At 38.9% G+C, this 21,005-nt stretch overlaps 1 protein-coding gene across 1 annotated transcript in view; it reads right to left on the bottom strand.

The window, feature by feature from the left end:
* STYK1 (serine/threonine/tyrosine kinase 1) overlaps nt 1–13,434 on the bottom strand; it is a 16,277-nt gene extending 2,843 nt beyond the window's left edge. The window contains exons 1-7 of the mRNA XM_044678801.1: nt 13,371–13,434; nt 12,343–12,477; nt 10,815–11,081; nt 9,542–9,723; nt 5,693–5,776; nt 2,727–2,935; nt 1,754–1,794 (exon numbers count right to left, since the gene is read on the bottom strand). Of these exons, the coding sequence (XP_044534736.1) occupies nt 1,754–1,794; nt 2,727–2,935; nt 5,693–5,776; nt 9,542–9,723; nt 10,815–11,081; nt 12,343–12,477; nt 13,371–13,434 (982 nt within the window). The remainder of the gene's footprint in view (nt 1–1,753; nt 1,795–2,726; nt 2,936–5,692; nt 5,777–9,541; nt 9,724–10,814; nt 11,082–12,342; nt 12,478–13,370) is intronic.
* Between the last annotated feature and the right edge of the window lie 7,571 nt (nt 13,435–21,005).

The raw sequence follows: 21,005 nt of genomic DNA, 5'->3' as shown, positions 1-21,005 counted from the left end.
GGGCTAGGCAATGGGAGTTAAAGTGACTTGCCCAGGGTCACACAGAAGTGTCTGAGGTCACATTTGAACCCAGGATCTCCCATCTCCAAGTCTAGCTCTCAATCCAATGAGCTATCTATCTGTCCCCTTGATTCTTTCCTAATAAGGACTCTCCAATGGTAACAACCTTCTTTATCCACTTTGCTCCATCCTGCTGGATTAATTTCAAAACAAAAACAAAACAGCAAAGGTGAAGACATTTTTAAAAAAGAGTTTGTTTGCCACCTGATGGCCAAGTGTAAGTATTGCATGCAAAAGATGGGAAGTGTGTTTGAAAACACTAGGAATCAAAGGGAATAAATGAGTTCATACCAAGCAGTTGTGCCAAGAAAAGTCAGAACTAAGACCCTAAAAGGAAGAAATGCTAAAAATCCCCAATCAAATGGTTCACGTAGGCTGAAGCCAGTGATCTTGGTATTTGGTCATGACTATTATTTCTAGTCAGAATTAGCCCATAGAATGTTAGGATGAGGAAAATTTATGGTTTATTTAGTCTAGGGTTGTTCACCTGAATTCTGTAAACTTTTAAAAAATATTTTTATAACTATACTTCAGCATAATTGCATTCCCTTGAAATCTTATATATTTTATTTTATATATTTATACACATTATTCTGAGAAGTGATCCATGAGATTCACCAAAATTGCCAAAAAGATCAATTTTGATGAAATTAAGAACTCCTATAGCCAGATCCCTTTATCTTACAGAGTCCTATGGTTTGAAAACCATAGGGATTTGGGGGAAAGAAGTGGGGCAATATGGGTTGTTAACAGAATTGTTAAGTATTCTGTCCAATGACAGCATTGCTGTCAGCAACACTGCCAATGTTGCTGAACCAGATTAAAATGTAATTGGGAAATTTTTTTAACCATTATCTTCTGGGACTCTTCTTGTCTAGAAGTCCCTCCCACTGTATCTATCACACCCTCCTTTGGAGGATCAAACTCAGGACCTTCAGCTTACAAGACTGATGTGCTGCCTAATGCACTAAAGAGTTGCTTGGCTTGGGCGTGGCCCCACCTGACAGGGATTGTCTTTTACCTTAAGGTCCATTATTCAGTCTGAAACTGCTAGCCTGAGATTCCCTTCAGGGTGGATTCTCACAGGAACAGGGAGCAAGTACAAGCTTTGGGGTCTCCAACTTACAAGCTATTCCTAAAACTTGGGGTTCATCATATCTTACTAGGCTACAAGTTTGGGGCTTCTAGACTCCATGTTGACATCTTCTTCTAAGACAGAAGGTAAGGATTTTAAAAAAATAGAATTAATACTGTATGTTGGTTCCAAGGCAGGCTAGGCAACAGAGGTTAAGTGACTTGCCCAAGGTCACTTAGTTAGGCAGTCTGTGGGGTCATATTTGAACCCAGGACATTCCATCTCTCAGCTTGTTTCTCAATCCACTGAGCCACCTTTCTGCCCTCGATTAGGAAATATTAACATGGATAATGTTAATATGTGGTTTTCTAAGTTAATATGTCCCAATCAGGGATTGCTATGTAAGGTTTAGTAACTCTGACCTCTATTTGATTTGACACCACTGATCTGTACTACATTATGTCCAATCCCTCCCAAAAGAAAAGCCATCAAATTACAAACTGATTAATGGCCAAAGCTTTCTTTCCCTAGTAATTAAGTTTGAATTCCGCCCCCAATTGGTTTGGCTGAAAATTCTTGGTTTATTCCCGCCTGTCTTCTTCTAAGGATCATCCTTACCTAAAGTCACCATCTCATACAGCAAGATTCCAAAGGACCATCTGCAAGTCAAGCAAAATAAACCTGTTTATTCTCTACTTTTTCTACCTTGAACAGAAATCACACAATCAGTGAGGTAAGCATTAAGAATAAAGAGAGGAGGATTAAGGGTGAGCACTGCCAGAGGTATATAGCCTAACAGGGGGGAAAAAAGGTTGGTTTGTCTCCTCCATTCAATTTCAAGCTTTTGGAGTTTAGTGACTGTCTTGTCTACATCTGTCATAGTGGATTCTCAGTTTATCCACTTAGTTCTAAACACATAAAAGGATAAAAATTTCCCACTGTAATTCAGTTTTCCTCCCCCATTCTCCCTGACCTTTTCTCCCCACATTCTCTTTCTTCCTGGGGCTATACTATTTGCTATCTCCCTTCTACTCCTGCCCCCACTTAGCTACTTCTCTTTCTTTCCTGTTTTGTCAGATTCAATAAGCCCAACCCAGAAAAATAGAGAGCAGATTCAGCTTTACAGACAAGTCTTTTTTGGGAGATTAAAGGGCTTCTACTCCCACTGATGCTGGATATTTTACAATTAGTGATTCATTCCTTGCAGTTAAGTATTACCTGATCTTGACAGTACTCTAAATTTCCTCAGTAGAAGGTGGAAAGGAGAAAAACACATACTAACACTTAAATATAATGGTAATGGATTTACCAGATAGGTTTTCTCCTCTGAAACGAGATCTGAGCTGGAGTACTAGTTGTCTAATAGGGAACCAGAAGCTGAAAAATGGGGGGGGGGGGGAAGGAGGAAGGAAATAGAAGAGTCTGAAGACAAACATTTCACCTCAGATTTCTTTAAGTTTGACCCTCACCACTAATCAGATCTTATTTGATTATTATTTTTTTGGAATAAAGTCCCATATGTGGTCTTGGGAAACTTTCCATTAGGTTGAGCGCAGCAGGAAAAGAACTACTGAGCAAAAGCAAACCATACACATCTCCTCTGATCCCTGCAGGCTTCAGCAGGAGTCTCTCAGGGGCTTGCCACTTTAGGGGTACTATCCGTTTGGAGGAGATGGCACCTCGAGCATGGATTTCATATGCCAGACCCAGCCCACAGAGCTTGGCAGTGAGGTCACCCTGGATCAGGACATTCCTGGCTGCTATATCTCCATGAAATAATCGTTTCCCCTGGAGATATTCCTGTCAAAATAAAAACAGAGAAGAGATCAGGACCTTGGAAACCACTGACTTGAAGTCCAGAGAAAAAGAGCAACACCTGAGCCAGTCTGAGCCATTCAACTCCAGTTAGACTTCACTAATAATAAATTTATGTCCCAATATCTATGCTAATGAGAAGGAAAATTCTAGAGTATATGACAAAATGCCATGAATACTGCCCAAAGGCATTTAAATTTTGTTTTGAAGTACAGAACTCCTATACAAGATGCTGATTCATCCTTGATCCTCTCCTGGCAGGAGATGATTAAAGGGCTGGATATTAAGAAAATTTAAGGCAATTAAGAATACAGCTTAAAGAAAAGAATGCTACAAGAACAACAATCTTATTTATTATTCAAAGATATTTTATTTTCCCAATTGCATGTAATAACAATTTTCAACAAATGTTTCCAAAATTATGAGATTCTAAATTGTCTCCCTCCATCCTCTCCCTGTTCTCAGAGATGGTAAGCAATTAAGAATATCTTTAGGATACAGAGGAAGGTGACCAGTTGTTTTCTATCTGTAATTAGGACTGACTATTGTAAATGGCTTATGCTACAGTGGGAGGTGTTAGGTTTAAGCATAAGGAAGAACACTAAAACATGTTAAAAATGGAAATGTTAAGTTTGGTGGACTAACAATTGAGTGCCATAGTGACCTGAGGAACATTGGCACAGGCAATGCTGACCTATATGGAGTTGCCATTTATATATCCACTTTTCTCCTCACCCTCCTCTTCACCTCCCTTCCCCAAAAGGTTTGAAATCAACATGGATCTGACTGAAGCAAAAATAAAGCTAGTTTCTATAAAACAACTTTGTCAATAAAATGCCATGATTAATAAGATGTATCATATCTCAGCATTCACTCCCTTTTTTCTTTCCCTATCAGAAATTTTCCCAGATTCCAGGTCTGACTCAGCTAGTCACCTGATGTCATCTGTAAAATGATGCTCAACTGAATCTTGTATAAGGACCCTTCCAGTACTAACATTAGAAGAGTGGATGTTTCTAAGAAATTTAAAGGAAAAATTAGAGGAAGAAATTAGAAACTACTCATAGGGAGCAATCTGAGTGAGATGGAATTAAGTGTGCTATTCTCAGAATGAGCATTCAGTTTACACCCCCCCCCTTATTCTCAAGCAAAAAATACCCAGTTAACACCCCCAGTTGAGAAAAGGGATGTGGAAGACTAGTTTGTTACTTTTTGTTGACGGAAGACTCCAGGACAAGCCTGGGAAAAATTGATAAAAGAAAGTGCCATAAACAACTCTCTTGCTCCCCTTACCTCACCTGAACTGGATTAGAAGCACACATGTTTTAAATTGTAAGTCAAGGCTGGGGGTGGGGGGGAGGGGTTGCACTGGGAATTTTTATATATTGCCTGCTTGCTGCCTAGTCAATTGGCACTTCTTAGCCCATAATTGAAGTGCCCCACTTTCATGAAAGGAATAAATAACTGCATTTTTTACTCCTACCTTCTGATGCCAGGTTTTGTTTATTTAAGTGAGTGGGGCACTTGTGCTCATTTTTATCACACTAGAATAAATCAAAGTGAATACAATTATCTAGATAGTTTAGGCTAAAGAAACCAGAAAGATTCTCTGAATGATTCTGGCAAAAGTCTATATTTTTTCTTTAATTCTTAGTTTTTTCTTCACTTTCTCTGCTTTTAAGAAGACCCAGAGTACTTTGACAATCTTAACTAGTCTTTCAACAAAGAAGAGGCAAAATCTTATAGGGAGGCCAAATCTGAACTTTGGGTTTTTTCTTTTTGTTTTTGAGGGAGTGTTTTTCAAGTGTTAAGAACAGATACTTCCATCAGTTCAGGTGGCCTTTTATCCACTCACTCTCTCTAAATATTGTCTCTCATCTTACGGACTGACTTACCCTTCCTCTATTCATAAACAGTAAGGAGAGACCTTAGTCTTCCAGGAGGACCATCTCTCTTATGCCATCTTACCATTGATTTTTTTCTCTTTAAGAATGAGGGACCTTTCTACATCCCTACTGTTCCCTCTGAAGAACCACAACTGGACTAGTCTCTGAAATAAATGTTATAATAAGATTATCTTTCTTTGTTACATAGAGCAAGTATTATTTAGTTTCAGTGGACAATACCTCTTTTTTCTCCTTACTCTCATCTTTGGAAAGTACAAAGAATGAAAGCTGTGGAATTTAATGTAGGGCTAAAAGAATGGGAACCAGATCTATAATTAATTTTTTTTATATCAAAGACAGTGCCACAAACTGTAATGTGAAAAGTTTGGGAGAGTACATCCTAGATCGAAGGTGAAAGGAATAAGTCCAATTATAGAAGCAGCTTTCCCATACCCACTGGAAGTGGCATATTTTTAAAAAAAATTAAACCCTTACCTTCTATCTTAGAATCAATTCCATGATAGAAGAGTGACAAAGGCTAGGCAATTGAGGTTAAATGACTTGCCCAAGGTCACACAGCTAGGAAGTGTCTGAGGACAGATTTAAACCCAGGACCTCCCAACACCAGACATGATACTCTATCTGCTGTGTTACCTAGCTGCCCCTGGGGGCAACTTTTTTTTTTTTTAACAATGTAGTCTTGCCCACTACTTACTAAGTCCTGTTGCTTTGACACTCCTAAAGAACAAAAATTTTTCAGAATCCTTTAAATTTGAGGTAATGCCTTGATCATCCCATTCAAATTATGTCTCTCCCCTCCCTTCCAAAACCCTTGAGTATATCTGCCAAGTCTCACCAAAGCCATGAGAACCTGTCGCCCAATATGATAGACTTGCTTCTCTGTGAGGTCATAGAGGAGGCCATCCATTGTCATCACATCCTAAAGAGAGTGAAGAAGAGAGGGGGGGAAAAGTATTTCATCAAGGATGTTCCATAACTAGTTGGCCAAAAAATGTTAGCAGGAGGAAAGACAGAGACAAAACATTTTTAATGATACATAGACATTGAAAATTAGAAATAGAGACAAAGGCCAAGTGAAAACTATATGAACAGAGATACAGAGATTCAGAGATACAGGAAAATAGACTTTCAGCTAAATAGCCACAGCAGAAGAGGGCAATGAAACAAACACTAAATGCTAAAGGCATATATGTTTATGGGATATAAAATAGGATAATGATGGAATTTAATTTAAAAAATGAATAATCAAGGTGACAACAAAATGGAACAGCCATTTCTATATTTAATTACCCCACTGGTCAGAAATTTTCTTTCACACTTATGTTTGGGTCTACATGATAAGCGATGTGTAAGAACTAGTTTAGGGGTCAACAGGGGGAAGTGGGGAGACGCTACCCAAATACTCTTCTTAATCATTATTTTATAGTCAGGCCTGTGATTTTTTTTAGTATAAGGAGCTCCCTGTTAAGAAAACTCTTTACCAATACAGGTCAGCAACTCAGTTACAATCACTAGTCTTAGAGAACTAGCTAAGGCTTAGAAAAATTAAGTTACTTAACCAAGGACAGAGCCAAGATGTATCAGAGGCAGAACTTGAATTCAGGGCCTCATGGACTCTAGGCATGTTGCCATTCTGACTCCATGTAAATGAGATTAAGTGTATGGGTGATTATAGGATAAAAGCCAAGAAATAGCTGAAAATGCACTAAAACAAATACAGTAAAATATAAATGCTGTTCATTTTGCCTCTTTGGATTATTTATACAGATTTTAAAAGTAAAACATCCCCTGCCCTTACAGAGCTTACAATATCACTTAAGGAAAGATAGACATCTTGACCATGGGGCTACAGCACATTGTGGGAGACCAGTAAATATTCATTCAATTTTACAGCTGGATGGCTGAACCAAAAAACCAAATAAACAGAATTTTTTTCATTTTTTTTCCTTTTAAAAGGAAGAAGGTAGAGATTTGAGAAATTTCAGGAAAAATAATGAGATAAAGAAGCCCGGGTTTCTGGATATTTTAACTTAATAATATTACATTCTCCCCAAAAGTCCTATTCATAATGACTATGAAGCCTATGCCAATACAATGCAACTCTGACAGAATCTGTATAGCTAGAAAGGCTTCAAGCACAATGCTGAATACAAAGTTCTCCCTCCTCTTGGAGGAGCAACTTGGGGAAGAATATAAAAAGAAATCCCTAGGAAGGTAGCCACTAAGTGATTTATTTCAAGGGCTCCCTATGAAAAGGGGATTTATTGAACTTTTTCTGTTTGGCCCTAGAGATTGCAAAGCATATAAATTGAAGAGGTTTTCTCTGTGGATAATGAGGCCCTCTAGACATTTCTGTCTGGGGACAGCTTTGTGCTGATTATATCAAGCTTCCCTATGACATTGTAGAGTCTTTTGCAAGAGATATGTGACCACTTGTAGATTTGCTCTGGCCATTCACACAGGAAAGATCAAGCAATTGAAAAACGTATCTTACCCAAATTACAGTATGATTTGGATGGACAACCAATAGAACTTGTCCAACTTCATATTTGAGAAAGACAGTATAAACGGGCAAAAAGTTCAGGCTAGAGTTGAATAGAGAAAGTGTGGCTTCCATGACTTTTCATGAAAACAGAGATCTCTCTCTTAATTCCAATATTCTGCTGCTATAGCTATATAGCCCTGAAATAGGGGATCCAACAGTTTCAAAAGAATTAAAAGGCCCAGAGCTCTATCCACTGATTCATCTAACTGCCTCTGATATCAATAGCGATGATAAAAATTACTATCTCAAGAGAAATATAAGGTAGCAAAACTTCACTATAATCTTTTTAAAGTATGACATGTATCACATAATTAAACTTATAAAAACAAACCAAAAAAAAAAAAAAGAATAACACACAGAGCAATGGAGATCCACATGGAGGGTATAAACAGACTGTGTATATAACTAATGAAGAACTAAGAAGAACACAAAAAAAGATATCGTCAAAGAATTGTATGCTTCAACGAGATGTTGTGTGGATGGTAGAGTATTCCACTGGTGTCAAAAGATAATCTCTAGAACATTGGTTGGGAACCCTCCATGGTGGACATGTGATAGAACATGGATAAAGTCACATAAGATGGTCAGGCATGGATGCATTAGGATCTGCACTGGGAAGGGAACTTCCATACCAGTTGAGGGATCACATATTAATCTGAGTAGCCTCAATACCTAGCACAATGTCTGGCACATATTTAGTAATTAATAAATGTCAGTTGAACTGAATTGAGATTTTTCCCCCAAGAAAATCAAGAGGACATCAGAAACTGCTCATCCTACTTTCTCATCTTTATAAAAACTCAATAATGATAAACTAAATCAAGGGTACCTTTAATAAAAATATTAGAAAAGAATAGGCAGGTTTATACATGCAAACATTTTCTTTTCTTCCAGAAGCCATGTCTCAGGATAGTAGAGCATGTTTTTTACTGTGTGTCAATTTTATAAGGACAAACAAGTATTTGCATCAATAGAGCCTCCTCCAACAGATTAATCCATGTTAAGATTACACAAAATGTTTTTGATAGAGAAAACAACAATAACTTCATTTAATAATTCTTTCGTATTCTGATTAAGCAATGAACAAACTAGATAGGCATACGCTTGCCAAAGTAGTTTATCACTGTCACAGACTCTAAATGAAAAATTAATTCTCCATAGATGCTCAGATCCTCTCAATGCTCCTATTTGTGGGTGACAAAATGCTTCAAGTCCTAGAACATGGTCTCCTCAGAGAAATCTATAATGACTCAAAGGAGAAGGGGCTAATAGTCTGCCTAAGAAAAGCCAAGGGAATGAAGAATGCCTAAGAGCTATACCATGATTTGCAGTTTTGTGGGCAATCCATAAATCTATACTACAACTTTATAGAGTTTGGACCAGCACGACAAATGAGCAATGAGCTTCTCCTACAATTGAACAGAATGGAGAAAGCAGGTTGGCTTGCATTTTTGAAATTTTGTGGGGCTTTCAATGATCCCGATTGTCCCTTGACATTCAAAAAGACATATTTTTAACATTAGTATTCTTCTAGAGAACCAAGATGAAAAGTGACTCAAAGAAAAATGGGGGGATCTAGGGGAACTGTCGGTAGATGACCATATCACTAATTATGGCTTGCATTTAAGAAACAACATAAAATATCTTAGACTATAAATGTACGAGAGAAATTTTTCATCAGCCAGTCAAGTAGCAAAAATGGGTAACAATAAATGTACAACCTGATTGATAAGCTATTATCACAATATAGGTGCCCAGTTTTGGGGGCTGATCTTCTATGGAGGATTCATTTAAGGTTATGGAAAAGAATGATATGGGATAAGAAAGCTTGGATATGTGACAATTCACACTACATTGAGATTATAAAGCCTTTGAAATATTGAAGTATAATATGAGGTTGGAAAATAAATGCACCTTTTTTGAGTCAACATTTCTAGAAGCTAAAGGTAGAAATAAAAAAGGAAAATATACTTAGTTTGACACATTAGGGGGAAAAAAATCCTGAAAATAGAAGCAAACAGCTAGACAGCCACTCAAACCAATACAATTCCACGTCTCTCTTGTCTTAAACCCAAACTTCTTTGCATACACACATGCACATGAGTACAATCATGTGCACACACATAGAGGCCAGCTCACCCGGCGGCAAGTCCAAAGGAAGTTGAGCAAGTCACCATGGGTCACATCTTCCAGTACCATGTAGAGGGGCAACTTCTGTGTGCAACAGCCTTCAAGCTGAACCAAATTTTTGTGCTTGCCCAGAAAATGGTGGAAATGAATCCGTCCCAAAAAATCTTGAATCTCATGAAATCCTGTTGGTTCTACAGAAGAGGGGAGACAGAGATGGTAAGCAGAGAGAATATCATGGCTGTGGAGGAATTTATGGGTAAAGAACAATCTTGCCTAAGTTTCTGTTGAGGTCTCATGAAGGGGATATACATAGTCAGTGGTCAAAGTAGATAAGAACTGAGTAGTTAGAAAGTTGGTTTGAAGAAGCAGATACTCATGATACTGAGGTCTTCACTGATATTTTCTCAAAGGAAAGACCATATCATAGATCTTAGAGGAGTCAAAAGGTATTGCAAGAGATTCTCAAATTAAAAGATATTGAACTGGGAGCCAGGAGTCTCAGATTTGAGCAGTGGCTATGCCACCAGGTAGCTATAGGCCCTTGGGCAAAACCCTTAACATCTGAACTTCAGTTTCCTCATTTGTAAAAATGTAGGCAATAATATGGCCTCATGCTTTGGGTGAACATATTATTAATTGGATCATAGATTTAGAGCTCAAAAGACACTGAGAGGTCATCTAGTCCATTTCCCTCATTTTTTTGGAACAGGGACTTGAACTTAAAATCCTCAGACTTTAAATTTGATGCCCTTTTTATTATGCTATGCTACTTTTTTACAAATGGAGAAAACAAAGTCTAAGCTAGTCAAGTGGCAAAGGAGGTACTATTCTTTTTACTACATCATGGGTTTTTTCATGCATGAAAATGACAAGTCATATGTGTTTTATATTAAATGGTAACATAACTCATGTATAACTTTCAGACTGAAGGATTTTCACATTAAAATATTATTGCCACATATGCCCTTTGATTGCTATTCTTGAATTTTTCTCCTTCCCTATTTTCCAAAATTCATTCTTCACTATTAGATTGCCAGTGAGAGAGGTGTAATCAGGAAAAGGTCATATTTGGGGAAACAAAGAGCAATGATCATACCAGAAAACTTAATTAGACTACTAGATGTGCCATAGTATAGAAAATAGGGCTCTAATATCTCATCAGAAGAGGCTGAGCTGACACCTAAAAGATAGGTTCTGTCTGGGGACCCTCTCAGGTTAACTGAGAGTAACATGATAGGGAAATAAAGAGAGGAAGGGAGCAGGGTAGACCTCATTAAGTTACCTCTCAAAGCCTTAAGGACAACACTCTTGGATTTAGAAGAGTCTCCAGTGTTCATCTTGGCCCGGTAAATGGTTCCACAAGTTCCTATGTGGATCTCCTCCACATCTTCTGAAAGTTGTTCCCGGGATATTTGCAGCTTAGCTAGTGTGGATGCATTTGACTGTAAAAGGTCTTCCACTGAATTCTGCTTCTGGGGCACAAAGATGTTTCCTCCAAGTCCTGCTGCTTCCCAGCTCAGGCCCCGAGAGGGAGGTATAGGAGCAATTCCTAAGGCAAAGAGAGGAAACAGCTCAACTGAGATGCATTGGAGTCAGCCTTGACATCTTTGCTGTTCACCATCTTGTTATTTTTGGACAGGATAATCTCTTTATTGTTGAATAAAACATAGAATTTTTCCTTGTTATTAAATACCTTCAAGGAAGGAAAGTACCTTGTTGTTTCATTTTGTTTTGTTTTTTTCTCTAGGATCTTACATACTTTCCAGGAAGTATTTTGTGGGAGACTAGACCTATGATTTCTAAGGAATCCCTGGTGAGAAGATCCCCTCTACCAATGCTGAACAACTCTCTCTGTATTGAAGAGCTTTTTCTTTTCTTTTTTTTAACTCTTACTTTCTGATTTTGAATCAGTTCTAAGAAAGAAGGGCAAAGGCTAGGCAAGTGGAGTTAAGTGCCTTGCCCAGGGTCACATAGCTAGGAAGGGTCTAAGCTCAGATATGAATGCAGGTCCTCCTGTCTTCAGGCTCAGTGTTCTATGCATGGAGCCACCCTAGCTGCCCCCAACTTAAAGTTCTGAAGAATTGTTTGGGGTACAAAGAGGTGACATTTGCATAGTAGGGATGTGTCAGAGCCAGGACATGAACTCATGTCTTCCTGACTCCATGCCTGGTTCCCAATCTATTACATCACACTGCCTCTCATCAGAAAGCTGTTCATTATACACCCTCAGCTATCCAAGAAAAGGTAGAATTGCACTATTCTACATCCCACGATGGAAACACAGAATGTATTAGCCTCAGTTCTCCCATCCTAGCTGTAGAATACTTTCTGATATTACTATTATTATTATTTTTAAACCCTTAATTTCTAGCTTACTATCAGTTCTAAGACAGAAGAATGGCAAGGGCTAGGGAGTAGGGCTTAAGTGACTTGCCCAGGGTCACACAGCTAGGAAGTATCTGAGGCCATATTTGAAACCTTCTGACTCAGGCTTAGTACTCTAACCACTGTACTACTGAGCTGCTCCTACTTTCTGATATTTTGATAAGGGGAAAAAATGAATAGAACAGAATGCCTCCTCCATCTTTGCCTTGAACACCTACTTTGCATATGCAAAACACTATGCTAAATGCTCTGCTTCTTTGAAGTTCTTAGAGATGAGATCTTCCATCCTCATCCCAACTTCTAGCTTTGGGGTGCAGCATGACCAAGTCCCTGAGTCTTTAGACACAAGCAAATCTTCTCTCATTTTCCCATTCCTTCTGAACACACTTTACTGGGCTCTGACGTCCCTTCCCCCTGGGATTTACCTTGGAGTCCAGGTGGCTGTCTCTGGGCCCTTTGTCCTCGAAAGTGGAGCCATAAGATGACCCCCAGAAGGATAAGGAAGGCGGCGACAAAGAGTGTGGGAACGATGACAACTTCATACTGGTTCTCCCGTAGAACTGAAGAGGCAATCAGTATAGAAAGGAAAGGAAATATAAAGGGAATATGGCCCAGAAATCCCACAACCCACTTCACTCCTCTCCTAACTCTCTGAAGTGGAATATAGCCACTCCCCACTGAGAACTCCAGATGACTGTTTTTCAATCTTTCTAATGAATGAACAAAGATTCCACTCTGAATTGGATTGCTGCTCTCCTTCAAGCAAAAGTTAAAGCTATCAACAGACATAAAGAGGAAGCAGAGCTTGCTTGAACCTCACTGGCACTTTCCCTTCTAGGGAGAATTTCAGAGTGTGCTGGAGCCAGCTCCAGATGGCTTTCAAGGACCAATTGTCAAGTTTTCAGTGTAGACATTTATACCTTAGAAATCACTAATGGCTACAAATCAGGCTTTTTTTACTACTATGTTGATTACCTAGACTTAATGAAGGAATGGAGAAAATGTTAATAATATAGATTAAACTTAAAAATGTCATGAGTACATTTTTTCCTAAGAGACCCCATTGTTAAACATTTATCAATACATTGCAAGGACCCTTCTAGCAATCTTTTTTTTCTTTTACAGAGATTTATTTGTAGAGCTAAGCTTGTCGTATACTAGACATGGGTGAATGTGGACTGTAACTGTGGATGACAGTCTCTATCCCAATTTCTGGAATGACAGAATAAATGAAAAGATTCTTGTTTCAAAAAAACTAGTTTGAGACTGTCATTAGTAGAAGGAAAAACACATCTGGCATTTGAAATGAGTTCACATAAGCAAAAACTATTATGTGAAAAATAATATGACCTTCCTTCCCTCTGGGTTTCCCATCTATGATCCCAACCAGCCTGAGCCTGTTTCTCCCTCAGAACCCTGAGTTGACATACGTGACGTGATAGGCTGAACTTACTACACAGCTTGTCAGTGAGGTTGCATTCCAGGAGTATCCTTGTCATCCTCCTTGAATCTCCCATTGCAATGGGGCTGCCACCTCCAGCGCCTGTTCTACGAGATGCATAGAATGTTCACGTCTATGAGCAATCCCATGAGTCTTGATGACTCTGAAACATGGGAGAATATGTTTAGGTTTGGTTCCTTTCTTTCTTTTTGTCATCATCACAGGCCTTTAGTGATTAAAGCAATAAGTATCCTATAATTCTCTGTACTGTTCTCTCTTAAATCTTGAGGCACACATTTTCTTACTAGTCTCTTACTTCACAGCGTATGACTGTCCTTCATATTTTCCACTGTGAGGAGAATATGTTCTCCTTTGAGAGGTTCTCCACTGTGGGGAGGAGATGGAACATTTTAGGGTTCTTTTTTTTTTAATGAGTTCTAGATATTTTCATTCAAGCACAGAAATATGACCACACTGACATGTGCCCCACCAGCCTAGCAGCACAGTAACCGCTGTCACCAGAGGTACTTGCTTCTTCTCTCGTTTATCCTTCCCTTTAGGCATCTCAAAATCTGTTACCCACCCCAAAACCTCTGCTTTGCAGATACAGGCCCAAGTCAATGAGAAAGTATTCATGCTTTATTATCCAGCTCCCTTTATTTTTTTTTAAACACTTACCTTCCATCTTAAAATCAATATAGATTCTAAGGTAGAAGAACAGTGAGAACTAGGTAATGGGACTTAAGTGACTTACCCAGGATCACACAGCTAAGAAGAGTCTGAGACCAGATTTGAGCCCAGGTCCCCCTGACTCCGGGACTAGCCCCCTAAACATCTTTATTATCCAGCTGCCTTTAAATAGCTGTCTAAACACGACCTCTCTCCCTTATTTTCCTTGAATGTGCCAGACTTTCACTACTATTTGTCATGCTTAATACTATATAATCTGTTTCACACATGAAATACATTGACTCCAATCTTTCTTGCCCTGGTGGGTGTGGCCCAAAGTGCACATTGAAACGAATCCAGATTTCCTTGCCCTCTGGTCTGTATTTCAACATATTTTACATTCTCTCTGTGCTTACTTAGTACTGTCTCAGAAGTCAGAAAAAGTCCACTTTTGAAAAGACTGCCGTTCTTACTGATCCGAAACACAATTATGGAGTTCACTCGCCTTTAACTAGAACCAGGTTTTACAACGTCTTTTATTCTCTTTTGGTGGGAATTTCCAGCTAACAGTGTTTCCATTAACTGGCCTCTGCAAGAACATACTGTATCATATCATGAGACAATATATTCGTTACATAATCCTAGCTTGTAATGTTTTATATCATGTATTCATCGTATACCTTTTTCTTAGTATTGTGCTATTTTGTTCATTCGAACGGCCACGTTGACACAGCCAGATTTTTCCAGGACTGAAGTATACCCGTGAGCCGTACAAAGAGTTCACCACCTCCTAACCTCCCCTCTCCCCCTGTCTTTGGCCCTCCACTAAATTTCCCTGCTTGGCAAAGAAATTGTGAATGGGTACGCTAGGCAGTAGAACGCCTTCCCTGTTATCTGAAAGAAAGAACAGGTGTGTGTGGCTTAGTGACAAAAGCCCAGGTAAAAGAGCAGCCAAACTGAAATAGAGAGGATGGGTCCAGACAGGAGCGAGAGTTAAGACTTAACAGGGGTTTGGGGGCTTAGACTTAGCAGGGGACCTGGGGAGGAAAATTATTCCAGGTGGGGGAAACTCGACATAAGGAAAAAAAAGAGGGCAAGAAAAACATTTGGGAGCAAGTGAGAAACTAAGGGTGGCAGGAGGGGAAAAGAATCTTGTATGTAAATTCCAAGCACTGCCTAGATGTTAGCTAGAAATTTCTATATATCAGTCCCTTTTCTCATTACTAATGCCTCTTTGCCCTCCTTTCCAGCCTATTATCAAAAGCAGTTGTGTTCATTGAAACAGTCAATTGGATGAGTTTGAGTCTTTAGAGCAGTGATTCCCAAAGTGGGCGCCACCGTCCCCTGGTGGGTGCTGCAGCGATCCAGGGGGTCGGTGATGGCCACAGGTGCATTTATCTTTCCTATAAATTGCTATTAAAATTTTAAAAAACTAATTTCCAGGGGGCTAAGTAATATTTTTTCTGGAAAGGGGGCGGTAGGCCAAAAAAGTTTGGGAACCACTGCTTTAGAGAATAAAACCTGGAAGTACAACATGGACAAAGGTTCATAGATTTAGCAGTCTTCAATTCCAACTTCTTCATTTTGCAAATGAGGAAACTGAGGTCCAGGGAGTTTAAGTGACTTTGCAAAGGCATACAATTGTCTATAGCAGGGACAAAGGGTGGAGAGTGGGAGGATGAATTCAGGTCCTCTGACTATAAGCCAATGCCCTTTCCCTTACCCATGCTGCTGCTTCACAGGACAAATGGAACCAAGGGTTAATCAACAGTCAGCCCATATCTGCAAGCTCTGCCCAGAAACCAAATGATACACCCACAGGCACACACCTAAGTAAGCACCAGGAAGCCCCAAAGTCACCTGTGTCTCCACAAAACCGATATGGGGAAGCCGTCCTTGAATGTGTGCATATAAGCAAACATCCCATAAAAAGGATCAAGAGTAGCCTTTTACCTCCCAGGATTTTTATGAGGATGAAATGACATAATGTGTGTAAAGTGTTTGTAAGCCGCCACTCAGGTGAACCCCGCAAGTCAGGAGCAGTAAGCAGTGATCCGCTCACCTCAACCCCCACAAAGCAACTGCCTCAACCCTTCTCAACTGCCCCCTCATCCAAAGTTCTCCGGGGGGGGGGGTACCTGGGTGAGGCTGTCCCTGTATTTTGCAGGGATTCCATGCTGCCATCTCTACATAACAGATTCCCCCCCATAATTACATGATTATTGTCCTCTCCTTCCACTCTTTCCCCCCCCCCCCCAGAGCTGACAAGCAATTTCCCTGGGTTATACATATATTATCACTCAAATCCTATTTCCATATTACTCATTTTGGTAATAGAGTAATCTTTTAAAACCAAAACCCCATATACCCATATAAACAAATGATAAATCATGTTTTCTTCTGTGTTTCTGCTCCCACAGTTCTTTCCCTTGATGTGGGTAGTATCTTTCTCATAAGTCCCTCAGAATTGTCCTGTATCACTGCATTGCTTTTAGTAGCAAAGTCTATCACATTTGATTGTTCCACAATGTTTCAGGTACTATGTATAATGCTCTCCTGGTTTTGCTCATTTCACTCTGTATCAGTTCATGGAGTTCTTTCCAGTTCTTATAGAAATCAAGCAGTTCATCATTCCTTATAAACCAATAGTATTCCATCACAGTCATATACCACAATATGTTCAGCCATTCCCCAATTGAGAGACACCCTCTCGTTTTCCAATTTTTTGCCACCACAAAAAGCACAGCTAGAAATATTTGCAAACAGAACCTATCCTATTTTTTATTTTATCTCTTTGAGATACAAACCTAGTAGTGGTATGGCTGGACCAAAGGACAAGTTTTCTTTTAAAGCCCTTTGGGCATAATTCTAAATTGCCTTCCAGAATGGTTGGATGAATTCACAATTCTACCAGCAATGTATTTTGTGTCCCAATTTTACCACATCTACTTTGCTGTCCTATGGGCCACTCTGCTAAGTGTAAGGTTAGACATAGATATAAGTGAAATATTGGGCATCTACTTTGACATTCACTTTCACAAAATAAGTCTAATGCCCTATCACCTAGTCTACCACATATGGTGTGACATCCCTGCTCATGAATACAATGAGACATTTAATTCACATGCACAGCTTTACTGGAATTTTTCCAGAAGTTACATGTGTATCTTACCCATGGATCCTCAGAAGTAAATAAAAGAGCCAATCTCTCTTACACAAACATAAGCCCCAAATGGAAAATCTCTACTTGCTTTGACACTTCTTGGCTTCGTTCCAGAGAATATTGACTAACTCTCTCACTCCCTCCTCATCTGTGTTATTGGAATTTGGGGTTCTTTGGGCTTCATTAAGCTTTAATATTTAGATATATGACATAAACTTTCTGTGGACGTTTAGGGGACTTGGAAACTACATTTCCCTTGATTCCTCTTACGGAGGAAGTGTGATTACGTAGACAGAGGAATAAGACTGATGTGATTGGGAGACGCTCTTTCCTACGAAGCAGCCAGGTGGGCAGGAGGTAATGGCGGGTGATTTGAATTAGATCTTAGCAGGCGCGTGGTCTTTATTTTACCAACATGGCTTTAAAGAAAATATCCATTTTATTCGTAACAGTAATGGCAACCTCTGGCTTGTCTACTACAGATTGAATGTATTTCTTTTTGTTTGGTTTCAGGGAGCTTCTGATATGGACCTACCACCACCACTGCCAACTGATAACTCATCTAAGAGTTGTCTGGAACACCAAAAGATAGAGCAGTTTAATGATTGCACAATTGTATATGTCAGAGGCAAGATTTGAATACAGGCTTTACTAATGTAGCTTAGTGGGCCAATATTTTTATTCAAAGTTCACAGGCCCCATGATGTTTTGAACTTGGCATTGGTTAAAGACACTGGGAAAGAGAAACATATGCATGGAGAATCCAGCTGGTGAGAGGCAACATGTGGTAGTGACAGAGTGAGAGGTAGGATTACCACACTGGATATCTGCCCATCATGCCTCCAGGGCTATCCAAGAAAGGAACTAAGTAAATGGCCAGGGCCATCGCTAGGCCACCAGACCTGAAGGGAAGGCAAATATAAGGATAGAAATGCAAGCTGTGCAAGTGAAAGTCTTAGGTTGTCTTGCTCCTATGTTACTTATCATTGCTTATACATTTATTCCCATTAGTATAAAAGAAAAGCTGATGATCATTTACACTGAATGACATGATTTATTGTTTGTTGACTCAGGATGAGACTGGGAGGTTGTTTAGCACTTAGAGAGATGCTGTCATTGGTCCCTTTCAAAGCAAAGGTGAGGAAGGGGGAATGAGAGGCTCTGAATCCCTGAGAGAGAATTTCATCATCATCTCCTAAACTTAGTAAGGAAAATCATTGAGGCTATCTTGTATTATGATAACCTATACCATCATTATGATACATGAGGACCCTTTTACAAGTGAGCTTCATAGATAAGACTCATTCCAAGCTTCTTTTGTGTGGGAGATTCTATCCTGGGAGTTTTCTTTACAAGTAGGAAATTCTACTTTTTCTACATGTGAAAGGCCATTTTTATATGCAGAGATATATAGAAATATATGTGGGTATGTATCTCTGTGTATAAATAAATGCCTATGCTTACATACATATTCTATATAATTTGCATATTATTATATATTATGTAATATTGTTACATATATTTATACTCTATCATACATAAAATGTTATATAATCATAGAATTACCATATATCATATATATTAATTTATAGTAATAATACAATAATTGTTATAACACAGTATGCTATATATATCATTATATGTTTCATTACATACATATATAACCATATGCAAACTATATATAATTTATTTACACACATATGTTTATGTGTGTATATATGTATATATCCCTATCTATAGCTAGGGATAGAGATAGATGATGGTGATGATGATAATATGATTGCAGCCTACATTAATATAGAACTTACTATGTTCCAGGCTCTGTGAAAAGTGCTTTATAATTATTATCTCATTTGATCTTCCCAACAAACCCTGAACATAGCTCTTATCATAGCTCTTATCATTTTACAAATGAGAAAACTGAGTCAAACAGAGATTGACTTGGCCAGCTTCACATAGTAAATAGTAAGTGCCTGAGGCTGAATTTGAAGTCAAGATTTCCTGACCCTGGACCCAGAGCTCTTATCCACTATCAGGAACAGAATAGAATAGAATAGAATAGAATAGAATAGAATAGAATAGAATAGAATAGAATAGAATAAGAGACAGACAGACAGACAGACAGAGACAGACAGAGACACAGAGAGACAGAGAGAGACAAAGACAGAGACAGGGAGATTGACTGACTGATTGGTTGGTTGGTTGGTTGTCTAATAGATAAAGGAAGAGTGGACATGAGATTATTTGGCTAGTGTAGAGAATTCCTGTGTGAGGAAGACTACTCTACCACTGCAGACTAGAACCTTCTCTGCCACTCTACAGTGCTTACCTAGAGCCCTGAGAAGTTGCCTGCAATAAGTATCTCCACTTTCTCTCTTCCCTCTTTCTTCTTAACCCTTTACAATCTGGTTTCTGAGCTTATCATTCCACCAAATCTATTCACTCCAAACATACTAATGATTCTTGTTGCCATGTCTAATGAACTTTTTTTCAATTCTCATTCTCCTGGACCTCTCTTCAGCCTTGGATGTTGATGATCACCCTCTCCTTCTTGATACACTCTTCTCTCTAGGTTTTCTGGACACCTGAAACACTCTCCTGGTCCTTATCCTGCTTATCTTACCACTCCTCAGTCTCCTTTGTTGGATCCTCTTCCAAATTGCACTTTCTAACCCTTGGTGTCCCTAAAGGTTCTGTCCTAGACCTTCTCTTCTTTCTCTAGAATACTTCACTTAGTAATCTCATCAGTTCCTATGGATTTAATTATTATCTCTATATTGATTTCTCCCAAATCTACCTATCCTGTGTGAAACTCTGCTTACCTCCAATCTCACATATCCATCTTCCTTTGAAACATCTCAGACTTGATGTCCAATAGACATCTTAAACTCGACTTGTCCAAAACAAGAACTCATTTATCATTCCCCCTAAACCTTCCACCAACTTACCTGCCCTATGACTGTAGGAGGCAATACCATCCTCACAATCTCTCAGACTCACAACCAAGGAGTCATCCTGAATTCCTAAATATCTTTCACCCCCACACACACACATATCCAATTTGTGCCAAAGCCTGTTAATTTCACCTTTATAGCACCCTCTCCTTTACAACACCTTTCTGTGCCCTGATATTGGCACCCACCACTCTACTTCAGGTCCTCATAACCTCACACCTGGACTATTGCAATAAATTCCTGGTAAGTCTGCCTGCTTCAAGTCTTTTCCTCACTCCAATCCATCCTCCATTCGGGCACCAAAGTAATTTTCCTAAAGCATAGGTCTGCTCACATCCCCCCATCCCCCTACTCAATAAACTCCATTGGCTCCCTATTACTTCTAGGATCAAATGAAAAGTCCTCCATTTGGCATTAAAGTCATTCATAACCTAGCCCCATCCTACTTTTCCAATTTCCTTACACTTCAGGTGCTGACATGTATTCTTTGATCCAGTAACACTTCCTATTTCTGTATTTTTAAAAATAACAGTAACTTACATATAAGGGAAAAAGATAGATCATTTAAATAGTCCAGTATCAGAAAAAAGGAACTAAGTGAGCCATAAATGAACTATCAAAAAGGAAAACTCTAGGACCAGATGGATTTACCAAATTAATTTTGTGAAACATTGAAGAACAATTAATTCCAAAATAGTATATAAACTGTTTGAAAAAATATTAAATAGATAAGGCTTACATTTTCTTTCTTTCCACAAATTTGGTCTTGATGCCTGAACCAGGGAGAGATGGATCAAAGAAGAAAATTGCTAGCATTCTTAATGAAAAATAATGCAATTTTAAAAATTAACAAATAGGTTA

Source organism: Gracilinanus agilis, chromosome 5 (assembly GCF_016433145.1).
Source record: "Gracilinanus agilis isolate LMUSP501 chromosome 5, AgileGrace, whole genome shotgun sequence".
NCBI classification, from domain to species: Eukaryota; Metazoa; Chordata; class Mammalia; order Didelphimorphia; family Didelphidae; genus Gracilinanus; species Gracilinanus agilis.
This window is presented reverse-complemented; position numbering and strand designations above follow the sequence as displayed.